General features: G+C 51.4%; 1 protein-coding gene across 2 annotated transcripts; it reads left to right on the top strand.

Moving 5' to 3' along the window:
• The first annotated feature begins 2,108 nt into the window (after window positions 1-2,108).
• Window positions 2,109-13,826, top strand: PI16 (peptidase inhibitor 16). Of its 2 annotated transcripts, none has more exons than XM_081246601.1 (7): window positions 2,109-2,306; window positions 6,244-6,465; window positions 8,293-8,402; window positions 8,688-8,776; window positions 9,400-10,074; window positions 10,290-10,429; window positions 12,544-13,826. In XM_081246601.1, exons 1-6 carry the CDS (start codon window positions 2,136-2,138, stop codon window positions 10,409-10,411), a joined length of 1,389 nt encoding a protein of 462 aa, XP_081102727.1. In that variant the 5' UTR covers window positions 2,109-2,135; the 3' UTR covers window positions 10,412-10,429; window positions 12,544-13,826. The 2 variants fall into 2 exon arrangements, with proteins under 2 accessions (XP_081102727.1, XP_081102726.1); XM_081246600.1 differs by having other exon boundaries at window positions 2,130-2,306; window positions 9,400-9,945.
• The last annotated feature ends 439 nt before the right edge of the window (window positions 13,827-14,265 follow it).

The following is a 14,265-nucleotide window of genomic DNA, read 5'->3' on the forward strand; positions in this document are numbered from 1 at the left end:
GAAAATAAATTTCCCCCAAGTTCTGGTTAAAGAGAAAAACACAGTTGATGTAAACCACAGCCAACCCTGCACGTGCTTAAATCTGTCGCCACCCCTCCCTCTCCTCCTCCCCTAACTTCGCCTCCTGTCCTCCGTTCCTCTCTCTCCCCAGTCTGCTTGCCCTCAACCTCCCTCTCTCCCCAGTGGCAGGTCCCAGGCTCTGGTGCACCCCTCCCCAGCCCCCAACATTGAGGAAATCACTTCACCTCTCTGAGCATCAGTTTCCTCGTGTGTGGTGATTATGAGACCCACCTCAGAGCTGTCATATGAGGAGTAAATGAGGTCACCCACACAGCAAGGACTCTGAGCACTGTGTGGGAATGTGCATGTAGGGCCCTCTGGCTGCGTGCAGCTGTCCGCAAACACCCGGGCCAGCTCTGGTCGGCCTCCCAGTCTTGTTCCATCTCACCCTCCCCTCTCAGGCAAACCAGGCTCCTTCTCCACCTCCTCAGTCTGCATCCTCTGCCCTCCAAGGGTGCTTGTCCTCCCCGTCCAGCTGTGAGATCCCCCAGGCCAAGGGGGTTCCTCCCCAGAGGAAAAGTCAGGCCAGGCTGCTGTATTTTTTTCTCTACTACAACTTGAGGCCCTGTAATTTCTCCCACCTGTAATAATAATAATAATAATAATAATAATGAATACATTCATACTGGCTAACTCAATGAGCACTTAGTATGTGCCAAGCCCTATCAGTGTACTAACTCATTTAATGCTCATGACCATCCTATGAGGTAGGTTCTGTTCTAAGCCCAATTTACAGAAACTGAGGCCAGCAAGTAGGGAAATAGCTTGCCCAAGGCCACCCAGCTGATAAGCCCCATGCACTTATCCACATGTTTCTATATGGATGCTATACATGTTTCCTGGCAGTTTTCCTGCTTCATGATGGTGGGGACCAGATCTGTCTTATTCACCCAGCTCAGTGCCTGGCACAATGGAGAAGCTCTGTAAATCTTTGTTGAATGAACAAATGAATGAATGGGTGAATAAATGCTGCTCATTGTGCTATCTTAACCAGTTTTATGTGTATAGTTCACTGAAAGTGCAGGCTTCAAGGATCCCAGCTAAACTCCAGAGTACTGGTTCCCACTTCCTACCTCATGCAAGGGCAGGGACCAAGGCCAAGACCTTGGTCCCTGCCCTTGCATGGTCATTACAATGCAAGTGCTTGGCCACTAGGCCGATTTCCCTTCCAATACACCCACCTCAGAGCTCCTGCTATATCAACTCACTCACCACTCTGCTTTTCTGCTCTCTCTTGATGTCAAAAACAGACACATTCTATTTTCTACATATTCAGAGCAGGAAGGGTCCCAGCATCCCATTTCCAAATGAGCACCTCAAGCACATGCATTCACAGAGGGCACACAGAAGCCACAATTGTATCCATAGTGAAAAGCCTATTCCAAGGCTGGGTGGTTGTTGTCTACTGTTACTGAGAGCCTATTATGTGCCAGTTACTGTACTGGGTGCTTTTTATACATTTGATCTCATTTAATCCTCCTTCCAGTTCCATTAGGTAGCTACTATTACTGTCACTGGTTCAGTTGAGAAAACTGCCAAAAACACAGCTAGAAAAGGAACAGAACCAGGATTCAGACTTAGGCTGGCCCAACCTTTGCCAAATACATCTTGTCTTCCTCCATCCTGCCACACGCCGCCTGTTGCTTCCTCACCTTGCCCAGTCCTCTGGGGGTAGGATCCATGTGACTCCCTTCTTGTTACCTGTCCTCAGTACCCAGTGGGTGAGACCTGGGGTGCAAGCAGTCGTTGCAGAGGTCACTGTGATTTTGCCCCTGGATGACCTGTCCACAACTCAGGAGGGACTGCAGAACTCACACAGCTCTTGGCTGGAGCCCCTGTTACCAAGCGAAAGGAGGCTTTAGTCAAGGACTCTGAGGGGAGATAAATGCTGGGAGTGGACTCAACTCTGGTCGGGACCCAAGCACCCAGCCCTCCCCAAGACATTGTTTGAACTGGGCCAGGCCACCAGACACAGCCCCTCCCGCCCGCCCCAGCCAGGGTGGTGCTTGTGTGGGAAGGACTTTAACTCCAGCTGCCAGACCCCTGAACGGGAGAGGCAGAGAGGACTGGCCAACATGCACAACTTCCGCAGCCTCCTGGCCCTTCTGCTGATGCCGCTGCTACTGCTGGGGGCTGCCATGGGCCCTGCCGGAGCCCTCAGTGACGATGAAAAACACGTGATGGTGGAGCTGCACAATCTCTACCGAGCCCAGGTGTCCCCGCCGGCTGCCAACATGCTGCAAATGGTAAGTGTGGCCAGGGCCCCCACCAAACCCTTTCACGGCGTGAGTGGAAGCTATCTCAGGGATTCATCTCTCTGGCAGGAACAGAGTCCCTGACATTGTAGAATTCACAGGCCCCCATAAGCAGCCTCTTTATACAGATGAGGAAACTGAGGCTCAGAGGGACTTGCTGGTCCCTCAGGGGGCTTGCATGTCCCATAGCTGGTAGAGCCAGGCCTGGAAGCCCTGCTCCCTGATCCAGTGACCCCTTCCCAGCACTTCCTAAAATGCATGTGCCCCTGAGAGGGGGAACACAGGAAGTTCCTAACACCTTGGTGAAATGATCTTTCAGATACCTCCCAAGGAGATGAGAAGAAAAAATAGAGCAGCAGGATGAGTCCCAGCACCCAGGGTAGGAGGGATGTACTAAGGAGGTGGGGTGAGAACAGGAACCAGAAGCAGACAGGGCTCTGAATCACACAGATCAAAATCTGTCTCGACCACTCACAAGGCCTGTGATTTGGGGTGAGTCCCTTAACCTAGTAATGACCCTCAGTTTCCCATCTGTAAAATGATGTCATAATTAGAGCTACATAAATATCAACATGGACAGAATCTCACAGATATAATATTGAGTGGGGGAAAATGAAATCTAAAAAAAATATACATACATATATTTTTGGTATAGTAGGGTATATTTACATGAAAGAGATAAAGTGAGAAATTCACCCCCTTCCTGCCCTCCCTGAGGGCTACACTGGCCCTTCTTCACCAGTCACCCTTAGGTGAGGGGCAGTGTCCAGGGACCCCCTAGGTGGTGCCTGAGAGCCAGGTTGCACCAGGGGTCCAAGACCAGAGTTCTAACAGCTCTGTCCAATCGGCTGAAGTGACTCTGGGTGGACCCTTTACCTTCAAAGGCGTCTGTTTCCTGATCACATGGTGCGGGCAGTCCCTGCCCTGAGGGTCAGACAGGATGACGTATGAAAAAGATCTAGGAAGGGCTCCAGAGATGCACACAGCACCGCCCTTCACAGCCCTGTCGGGCCTTGGCAACCAGGAATTGCAGACAACAAACTAGGAGCTCCCGATTCTGTTACCAGCTCTGCCAACAGTTCCCCAGTTGAGGCCTGGAACACATTGTTGGGCCTCAGTTTCCCCATCTGTAGGTCCCTGATGCCCTAGAGTCTTGCTGGCTGAGGCTGGGGGCTACACAGGCTGCAAGCTGCTTTGTAGACAGAGGTGGACCTCAGGAGTGGGGCAACATTCTAGGAAGCAGTTCAGGTATTGATGGGATATGCTGCTGCCTGGTAGGAAGTGATCTGAGGAGGGGGAGATAAGGCTGGACTGGGACACTAGGATAAATTTGGGACAAGGCTTAGGCTCAGCTTCAGCAGTGGTAAATACAGAGACTCTGGAGTCAGATGGCCTGGGTTCAAATCTTGACTTTGCCATTTATTAGCTATGTGACCTCAGCCAAGTTACTTAACCTCTCTGTGCCCCAACTGTAAATCGGGGATGATAACACTATAATAACTCTCTTGTAGAGTGGCTGAAAGGATGAAATGAGTGACTATGTGTAAAGCATTTAGAACAGGGCCTGGCACACAGTAAGTGCGCAATAAGTGTTTGATAACAAAAGAGGGAATGGATCCAGGGTGAGGCAGGTGGGGGTTATCACAGATTCTTCTCTCTCCCTCAGCCTCCAAGTCTAAGCATCACCACTTTTACCTCCCAGAAGGTTCAATTTTTCTTGAATCCCATCTCCCCCCACCCCTCCACCATCTCTTTGACACAACCCTGGTTCAGTCTTTCATTTCTTTTCCCACGGAATTCTAGAACAGCCTCTACCTGCTTTCTCAGCCTCTGGCTTCTACTACCAGAATGAATGATCCAACACTCTGGCCTGACTCTTTTCAAAACCCGTCCATGGCTCCCATTGGCTCCCTGCTGCCTCCAGATAAAGCTCCAGCTCCTGAGAAGCCCCACTCTGTGTGTCTGGCCTTGTCTACCTCTCCAGCCTCCTCTCCTTCACACTTTCTCCTTGAGTAACCCGAGCAGCTTATCTTTCCACCACCAAAACGTTTCCGATCTCCATGCCTTTATTGATGTTTGCCCTCTTCTCAGGATGCCTTTCCCCTCTCCACCTGGCCAATGCCTCATCTTTTAACACTTAGCTTAATGTCTCCTTCTCCATCCTCAGGTTGCACTAAATGGCCCTCTTTTGGTGCCCCTATACTACCCATCGCATGTCTGTCAGTTACCACATGGTGGCCCAGTTAATGGTTTATGACACTGGGAACTTGGGCTTCTTAGTCCTTGCTGTTACCCCAGGGCTGGCATAGTGCTCAGGACTGTTGAATGAATGAGTGAGTGGATGAATGAATGGACTTGCTTTCATATGGTGACCAAGTGGCCAGTGAGGGTGGGTACCTTGACTCTTGAACCTCCACAGGGGTCTCTGGACAACTGAGAAGCCTTAAGACTCACAGGAATGACTCTCTAATGGTGGGACTCCAGGCATCCAGTCAGGATGGAAATTACAGCCGAGCTCTGTAGGAGAGACTGCTTTAAGCAGGGTTGTGTCTCAGTCATCAACAGCTGAGAAATGTCTGTTGAGCACTTGCTCTGGGCCAGCACTGTGTCAGACACGCTGAAGGAGCTTACAGTCTAGTCTGGAGCCCTGAAGGTCATCCCAGACACCCTGAGCCTGGTCCCCAGCACCCTGCCCCTTTCCCGCTCCCTATCCTCCACTACTACCAGTTTGAGAGAGCCTCAGGGACCAGTGACTTGGGACAAAAATGCCCACAGAGGGAAAGGGATTCACCTGAATTTACAGCATTTTACTATCCCAGCCCAGTGCTCCCATCCGCACCCCAGGCAGCTGCTCCTGAGAACCCTGTGGCCACACAGCCCCCTCCCCTCAGGGTCACCCAAGCTCTTGGCACTTTATGGGCTGTCTGGCTCCCACAGCTGGCGGGCCCCCAGAGGGTGGAGCAAGAGTTGCTGCCAGGCCATCCATTTCTAGGAGAGGCCAAGGACAGTTTAATGGGATCCAGGCCTCCCTCCTCAATCCCTTGGTCAGATGCCTTGTTAATCTGTCTTCCCACCCACACTGGGCCCGTCCTTCCAGCCTGGGACACAGAACCTCAGAGGCCCTCTAATCTGAAATGCCCCCCACCATCTCACCTGAGGTCCTCCCTGGAGAACACTGCCTTTGGGACCTGACAGCTCTTTGGGCCACCAAGGCTCTGAAAATAGGCCTCTCAGCGAGGGTCTCACACACACACTTAATTTTCTTGGGGAAAGGGGTGGTCCAGTTGACAAGAGAGCAATTGGGAGGGAAGCCCAGAGCTGGTAAAGCCGTAGAGGCTGGGCTATCCCAAGGGGAGAGTGGGAGGTTAAAGGGGGTGCTGGCCCCTCAAGTCAGATTTCTGGTGGGTGGGTAGAGGGAGTGGAATGGCTGAATAAACAACCCAGCCCCAGAACATCTCACTGGACATCGTGTGTGCTTCAGAACAGTTCAGGCAGCCTGGCAGGGGCGTCACCACCCACCTTGCAAATAAAATGATATTAGTATTAATTAATAATCCCATTATCAAAAACATCATCTCATTTTTTCTTCCCAAAGTCCTATGAGAGTTCAGAAAGTTAGGCAATCTCTCTAAAACCACACAGCTGGCGAATGGTCCCAAGTTTGCCTAACTCCATGGTCTGGGATGGCACCCTCCCACCTCCCCGCAGAAGCTCCCCATCAGCACAGCTGTGTTCCAGATCATGGCCACGAGTCACCCCGCAAGGAGGGGAGGGTCTTCGGCCTCCAGAGGCCCCCCCCAGAATACCTTCCACCTTCTTTTCTGATCCTCACCCAATTTAGACATCCGTACCTCCCTCTCCCACCCTCCTTTCCCGCCTCCACTGAGCCCGAGGCGTCCTCACCTCCCCCTCACAACCTGACCCGCAGAGGTGGGACGAGGAGCTGGCCGCCTTCGCCAAGGCCTATGCGCAGCAGTGCGTGTGGGGCCACAACAAGGAGCGCGGGCGTCGCGGCGAGAACCTGTTCGCCATCACGGACGAGGGCCTGGACGTGCCTCTGGCCATGGAGGAGTGGCACCACGAGCGCGAGCACTACAACCTCAGCGCCGCCACCTGCGCCACAGGCCAGATGTGCGGCCACTACACGCAGGTGAGAAGCTGGACGGGCGGGCGGGGCCACAGGAAATAGGCGAGGCCGGGCGGGGCGGGGCCGGGCAGGGCCACCTCTCCCTTCAGAGCCGGTAAGTCCCGATTGCATCCTTCATAAAAGTCATCTCTCCACAGCAATTCATGTGTTGTCCAGGCCCCCAACGAAGTCTGCTTCTCAGACTGTCTAAACCATATTCAGTTGTCTCTTTAAAAGCCACAATCTTCTGAAAACCTAGGCGGCCCCTCTCGGCCTCCTGGTCCTGAAGAGACCTGAATTAGGTGTCCCAGAGCCTTTTTCCTGGAGGGTAGTTACTGTGCCAGGCGATCCTGATGGAGCTCTAAGCAGTCTCGTCCTCTGGCCGAGGTTACACAACGGCTGTTTGCCCCAGCAGTGAAGCGCTTCCCCCCGCCTTCGGTCTTCTCTCTCTCACTGTCCCTCTTGTCATTTCTCAGCGTGTCTAAGTTGCTGCTTCTAATCTGCCAGGGACTGATAAAGCAAATACACAATCTTTCTTCTGCCTTGAAAAACTACATGCAAAATAAGAGAGCAAGCTGTCACCAAGTGAACGTTTCGGAGAGCCTTCTGAGAGCATTTCCTGCCTCGTGCAGTCACTCTTTGCCATGTCAGGGTTTTACTGCATTTTGAAAGTTTGAGTTTGCAGACAAGGGGCATAGGGGTGTGTGTAGGAGAATTAACATTAGTGTTATTGAATTCTTTTTTTGTCCTCCCAATGCTTATTTGTTGTTCAAACAATAACATGACAAATTTTAAAAAAAGAAAAAGGAAATGAACCAGCCATCTTCCCACCCATATCCACCAATTCCATTTTCCAGTGTTTCTTTTGGGTGGTATTTTTAGTGCTGATCTTTAGAGAAGGAAATCCCAACATCACCCACCCAGATCAGGAAGTTGTGAGGCCCCAGCCCTCCCTGCCCCCTTCTCTCTGTTCCCTGCCACCTCTCACACTCCCCGTACAAACATCCTCCTGTAGGAATTGCTGTCAGTGCCCAGCAGGAGTCGGGCTGCCCCATCTCCACCCCTGTGTTCTCTAAGGCTGAGTGCATGTGCATTCTAGGGTCATTTCTGCCTGGGAGATGCTCGACAGTGGTCCCTCGGGAACTCTCAGCTGATTCAAGCAGCAAGACCCCAATCCTGGGGAGTTGTGCAGAATTAACAGCGAGAGCCAGATCTCACAACAAAAGACGGGCCTCAGTTTGAGTGACTCCTGGGCAGACTAAGCCTAGAAATAGCAAAGGGAGGCTATATTGGCTTGTCTCAGCCGATGGCAGGGCACAAAGGTTGTTTTGACTTTTTAAAATTTATACTTAAGACAGAATGCCTTCTTCCAGTTAGGAGACCCACACTTAGAAATGGCAGGGCAGGTCCCTGCTTACTTGTGATTTGGGGGGAAGTTTTACTTCCAAAATGGCTCCTCCTGTTCCCTTCCTTGGCCTTTGCTTGTTGTTGATGTTTAAGATTCTCCCATTTGAGATTCATTCCTTTGTTATATCCCTCTTTTAAAATGCAAGGGCCTCTAGGAGGAGCCCACAGGAAGAATTCATGAGGGTCTATCAAAGGGGAAGGTTTTCAGAGGGAGAGAGTCCTAGTGAAATAGTGTGTGTGGTTGGTAGAGGAGAGTAGGCTGCTTGGGACAAATTTCCCCCCAAGCCCCCTGTTCAGAGTTTTGTCCTGAAGCTGTGTGTCCTCAGGGACTTGGATCTTACATATAGGGTTCCTCCTCTCCTCACTCATAGAAGGCTGATGTAGAGAGACACCAGCTAGGAGCCATCTTGCCCAGGCTAAACTGTTGGGTTTGCCCTCCTTCAGGTGGTCTGGGCCAAGACAGAGAGGATTGGCTGTGGTGCCCACTTCTGTGAGAAGCTCCAGGGTGTTGAGGAGACCAATATCCACTTGCTGGTTTGCAACTATGAGCCCCCGTGAGTGGGGAGGGAGCCCTGGGGGGAGGGGGTGGGCAGAGCCAAGGGGAGGGCTGAGCTGGACACAGTCTGAGGAGGAGGAAGGGGGCCAACCTGGGGTCCATACCCTCTACCCTTGGAGGAGCTGCAAGGGCACCCATGGGAGTCTGCTCTTACTGGCCCAGCAAGTTAGGGTAGGGCAAGTAAGACCCAGGGAGCGCTTCCAGACTAGGTGTGTGTGTGAGGGGTAGGGACAGGGGTTGGCAGGGACCCCCCTCCCCCCAGCATCCTCCTCGCCTCCTGCAGGGGGAACGTGAAGGGGCAAAGGCCCTACCAGGAGGGAACTCCGTGCTCCCAATGTCCCTTGGGCTACCACTGCGAACACTCCCTGTGTGGTGAGTCCGGGGTGGGGTGGCGTGGGGGGAGGCAGGTGAGGCAGGGGATGCCTACTGGATGGTCTGGTGTCTTCCAAGGCTCCAGAGTGGTGCGTGGGCCAGGGGAGGAACCCTCAGCGGCCCCACCCCATCTGGGTTCCCAAGCCCGCTTTACCTGCTTTGCCCTCCTTGCGCACCACTTTGGCGCCCTGGCATTCCAAGTGAACAGCTTTCTACCCTCCAAGCAGAGGGTAGAGGAGAGTTGGGGGCTCCTGAGCACAGGGGGTGGGGGGGTGGAGGTGGGGGGCGTGGCCAGATGGGTGGTCAGAGGGACTCCAAAGGCCAGGCCTGCAATGCGATGGGTGTTTTAGGAACAGGAATCCAGCGGGAGAAATCCCCTGAAAAAGTGGAAGTGCGTGTGTAGAGAGGGGAAGACTTGGACAAGGAGGTGGATGGAGGGGCAACTGTCAGTCACAAGAAATAACATGTATTATCAATGAGGGACATATTTGCTGGACAGGGTGTGTGCATGTGTGTTTGTGTGTCTTCGTAGGACATTTGATCACCTCATCTTGATTGTGGTGGGGTGAGGGATGCGGGGTCCTGCTTGCAGCACTAATGCCAGGCCTTGTCTCTCTTATCAGAACCCATCAGAGGCCCGGAAGAGGCTCAGGATTTGCCTCACCTAGTAACTGAGGCCCCATCTTCCCTGGCAACAGAAGCCTCAGGCTCTAGGAAAGAGGGTATCACTTCTTCCTTAGCAACGGAAACTCCATCCTTGGTAACAGAGGTCTCAGGCTCCCTGGCAACAAATGCTCTACCTGCTGTAGAAACCAAGGCCCCATCTTCCTTAGTAACGGAAGACTCCCCTTCCATGGCAACAGAGGCTCCACCTTCCTTAGCAACTGAGGTCCCTTCCTTATTGGCAACTCACAGGCTACTCTACTTGGATGACAGACCGGCTACCCTCCCCAAATCAACCCATGATCCTACCCCCAAATCAGCAGACAAAGAGGCCAGCAGTACAAGAATGCCCTCCAGGAGCCCAGAGAGTTCTCTGCAGCCCAAGATGTCCTTGACGGGGACATGGGAGCCGCTACCCCACTCCCAGGAGGAGGGCGAGGCTGAGGCCGAGTCGCCTCATTCCAGTGAGATCTTGGCCTCCGTTTTTCCAGCGCAGGACAAGCCAGGTGAGCTGCAGGCCGCACTGGAGCACAAGGGACACACCTCCTCCAAGTCCCTGTCCAACTCCCCCAGTGCCTCTGCCACCGCTAATGCCATGGGTGGGCGTATCCTGGCCCTGCAGTCCTCCTTGCCAGGTAAGGCCTGTAGCGCCCATCCTACCTTCCCTTCTGGCTCCAGAATGTCAGCACCCTGCCTCTAGTATAGATGATATAGGCACGGCGGGGCATGCACCCTCCGAGTAGGAGCTTCCTCCCTGGCTGCTGGGCCCCACGTGCATGCCTTGGTAGGGTGGGTGGGAGGTCAGGCAGAGCTGTCTCCAGGCTAAGGCAAAGCCTCTCCCTTCCTGCAGGTGCAGAGGGCCCTGAAAAGCATGGCATCAAGTCAGGGTTGAACTCGAGCCCTGGGCACGGCGGGGGCCTCCTCCTGGGGCTGCTGCCACTGCCTCCCCTGGTGCTGGCTGGAATCTTCTGAAGGGGTCACCACTCAAAGGCAAGGCCTCATGGGGGGGACCCTAGCCTCATGCCCACTCTGGATTGTCTTTCTCCAATAAGAGACCACAGCTTCCTGGAAGGTCCTCTCTGTGGCCCAGCAGCCCCCCTTCACCCTAGCCAGACTCCAGGCCAGAGGCCTTGTGCCCTCAGGAGGCCTCGACAGGGACAACCCTTGGCACTGCCCCAGGATGCCTCTGCCTTTGGGGAGGTCCACCCCTCAGCCAGCTGCAGATTGTCCTGAGCAGTGTTCCTGTGGCCTATGCCCACTCTCCAGCTGTCCTGTGGCCACAGTCCTGCTCTCCCAGGGACAGAAGATCTCAGGGCTTCCCAGGAACCCCTCAGCCCCTTCCAGTCCCCTGGCCTCTTCCTTGAGCCACTGGAGTCTAGGGCTGTTCCCAGGAGTGCTTCCTGCCTTCCCAGAGTGAAGAAGTCAGCTGTCCTCCTGCCAACTCCCCCACCCTGTCCCCAGCCCGCCAAACAAGATGTTTCTTGGCTGAAGTCCCTCTGGAAGGGAAAGGCTGCAGGGCATGTGCCTCATCCACAGACATCTTTGGGGGCATGGGGCCTGGCCACTGCGAGCTCAGGTTGCTGCCCACTGACTGCATGTGTCTGGACCCCTTCTGTTCCTCCCATCTCAGTCTAGGGGGTGGAGGTGGTGGTGAGGACTCTGGGGAGGTCCCTGCCTGCCTGGCCTTGGGTTGTCTACCTAGGCAAGGTAAGGGTTCTCCCTGAGTATCTGGTCCCCTAACTTTCCTGTTTAGCAGGCAGCGGGTGTCGTGAGGGGCAGATGAAGGACAAGTCCCATCTGAGAGGGGTTCTATGGGTGGGGCAGGCAGGGACCAGGGAAGGGAGGCAGCCCCTGACTCCTGAATAAAAGCCCGTGTAAGAGGACCAGTCGCCGTGCTTGCGAGCAACAGAGGGGGTAAGGGAGGGCTCTTGGGCAGGAGGCCCTGAGAGGCTCACCTCTTCCCCTACTGACTCATGGCAACTGTTCCTTCTCCTTCACACGCCCTCTCCCCCAAACACTCCATTTAGTTCTTTGAGGCACTTTTCCTTTCCTTCCTAACCCCCGCCCCCAAATCTTCAGGTAGCCGGCGGAAAGGGGCTAGGGCCAAGGGTTGGCGAAGGGTGCTGGGCTGACTCTCCCAGCCCTGGGAGTCACTAGTGGAGCCTAGCTGGGTTCGTGACCCAGGATCAAGGAGTGGCATACGACCTCTTCACAGGGGTCCTGCTGCCCACGCCCACCCAGGACACAAGGTCTGAAATGTACCTCAGCATGGTTTGGCCAACCCTTGATGCTTAGAGGAGTCCTGAGAAAGGGCTCTGGAGTCCCAGACACCCTCCAGGGAAGCACAGGATTGTCCCGAAGTGCTGTGGGGCAGGCAAGCACAAGTGTGTGAGTAGGGCTAGCAATGGTAGGTGATGAGGGCAGCCTGGGACCCAGCTTGGGTTGGTGGGGAGGGGCAGCTAAACAGGAAGCATCCAAATAGTCCAGGGCTGAATGCTGTGTGTGTGTGTATGAGATGATAGACTGTATCTCCATTAAGGTATAACTTATATAACATAAAATTCACTCATTTAAAGTGTACCACTCAATGGTTTTTAGTATATTCACAGGGTTGTGCAACCATCACCACAATTTGGGAACATTTTTATCACCCCAAACAGAAACCCAGCACCCCTCAGCAGTCACTTCCCATTTTCCCTCCACGGCCCCCAGCCCCTGCCCTAAGCAATCACTAATCTATTGTCTCTATGGGTTTGTCTATTCTGACATTTTATATAAATAGAATCATACAATATGTGGCCTTTTGTGTCTGGCTTCTTTCACTTAGCGTATTTTCAGGTTCATCCATGTTGTAACATGAGATAGTACTTTATTCCTTTTTATTACCAAGTAATATTCCTTTGTATGGAATATATTTATCCATTCATCAACTGTTGGGCACTTGGCTTGTTTCCACATTTTGGCTATTATAAATAATACTGCTACAAACATTCATGTAAAAGTTTTTGTGTGGCAATATGCCTTCATTTCTCTTGGGTACATACTAGGAGTGGTATCATATGGCTACTCTGATCATATAGTAACTCTATGTTTAACTTTTTCAGGAACTGCCAGACTACTTTCCAAAGTGGCTGCACTGTTTTACATTCCCACCAGCAATGTACAAGGGTTTCAATTTCTCCACACTACCAACATTTGTTACTGTCTTTTTTGATTATAGTCATTCTAGCGAGTGTGAAGTAGTATCTTGCTGTGGTTTTGACTTTCATTTCCCTGATGGCTAATGATGCTGAACATCTCTCCATGTGCTTAGTGGCCATCGGTATATCTTCTTTGGAGAAATATCTACTCAAGTCTTTTGCCCATTTTTTTTTTTTTTTTTTTTTTTCTTTTTGCGGTGTGCGGGCCTCTCACTGTTGTGGCCTCTCCCGTTGCGGAGCATAGGCTCCGGATGCGCAGGCCCACCGGCCATGGCTCACAGGCCCAGCCGCTCCGCGGCATATGGGATCCTCCCAGACCGGGGCACGAACCCGTGTCCCCTGCATCGGCAGGCGGACTCTCAACCACTGCGCCACCAGGGAGGCCCTTGCCCATTTTTTAATTGGGGTATTTGTCTTTTTATTATTGAGTTGTAGGAGTTCTTTACATATTCTAGATACAAGTCCCTTATCAGATATATGATTTGCAAACATTTTCTCTCATTCTGTGGGCTGTCTTTTCAATTTTTCTTGATATCCTTCAAACACAAAAGCTGTTAATTTTGAGGACTTCCAACTTTCTTCTTTTGTTGCTTGTGCTTTTGGTGTTACATCTAAGAAACCACTGCCTAATCCAAGGTCATGAAGATTTATGCCTGTGTTTAAAATTTTTACGTTAATTGTGTGAATTAAAATGTGAATGTTTCCTTCTGGACTCCCAATCATCTTCCATTGACTTATGTATCTATCTTTACGCTAATGCCACACCATCTTGATTACTGTAGCATTGTAGTTAAGTTTTGAAATTGGGAAGTGCAAGTCCTCCAACTTTGTTTTTTTTCAAGACTGTGTAGGCTATCATCCCTTGAATTTCCATATAAATTTTAGGATCAGCTTGTCAAATTTCTGCAAAGAAGTCAACTGAGATTTTGATAGGGATTATGTAATCCACCATTTTAGCAATGTTAAGGCTTCCGATCCATGAACATGGGATGTCTTTCCACTTATTTAGGTCTTCTTTACTTTCTTTCAACAATGTGTTATAATTTTCAAAATATAAGTTTTGTAATTCTTTTGTTAAATTTGTATTTTATTAATTTTTATGCTATTGTAAATGAAATTGTTTCACTAATTTCATTTTCACTTTGCAAGTGTATAGAAATACAATTGATTTTTGTACATCAATTTTATATCCTGCAACCTTGTTGAATTCATTTATTAGTTATAACAGTATTTTCAGTGGATTCTTTAGGATTTTCAATACAATATCATGTCATCTGCAGAGACAGTTTTGCTTCTGCCTTTCTAACACAGATAATATTTCATTTTCTTTCCCAGTTGCCCGGGCTAGACCCTCCAGTACAATGTTGACTAACGGCAAGAGCAGAGCCTTGTCTTGTTCCTGATCTCAGGGGAAAAACATTAGGTGTTTCACCATTTGGTATAATATTAATTACGGGTTTTTCATAGATGCCATTTACTAGGTTGAGGAAGCTCCCTTCTCTTTTTAGGTTTTTGAATGTTTTCATCATGAAGGGATGTTGAATTTTGTTAAACACTTCTCCTGTGTCTATTGAGATGACTGTATGGTTTTGTTCCTCCTATGGACAGAATGTATTACATTAATTG

Source organism: Mesoplodon bidens, assembly GCF_964165515.1.
Source record: "Mesoplodon bidens genome assembly, chromosome: 10".
NCBI classification, from domain to species: Eukaryota; Metazoa; Chordata; class Mammalia; order Artiodactyla; family Ziphiidae; genus Mesoplodon; species Mesoplodon bidens.

What these genes read in the sequence shown, in the direction of transcription:
- PI16 (XM_081246601.1), top strand. Translation starts at nt 2,136, where the DNA reads ATGCACAACTTCCGCAGCCTCCTGGCCCTTCTGCTGATGCCGCTGCTA. An exon ending in TGTGCGGCCACTACACGCAG is followed by an intron (nt 6,466 to 8,292) that starts GTGAGAAGCTGG and finishes GCCCTCCTTCAG; the next exon opens with GTGGTCTGGGCCAAGACAGA. An exon ending in CTGCGAACACTCCCTGTGTG is followed by an intron (nt 8,777 to 9,399) that starts GTGAGTCCGGGG and finishes CTCTCTTATCAG; the next exon opens with AACCCATCAGAGGCCCGGAA.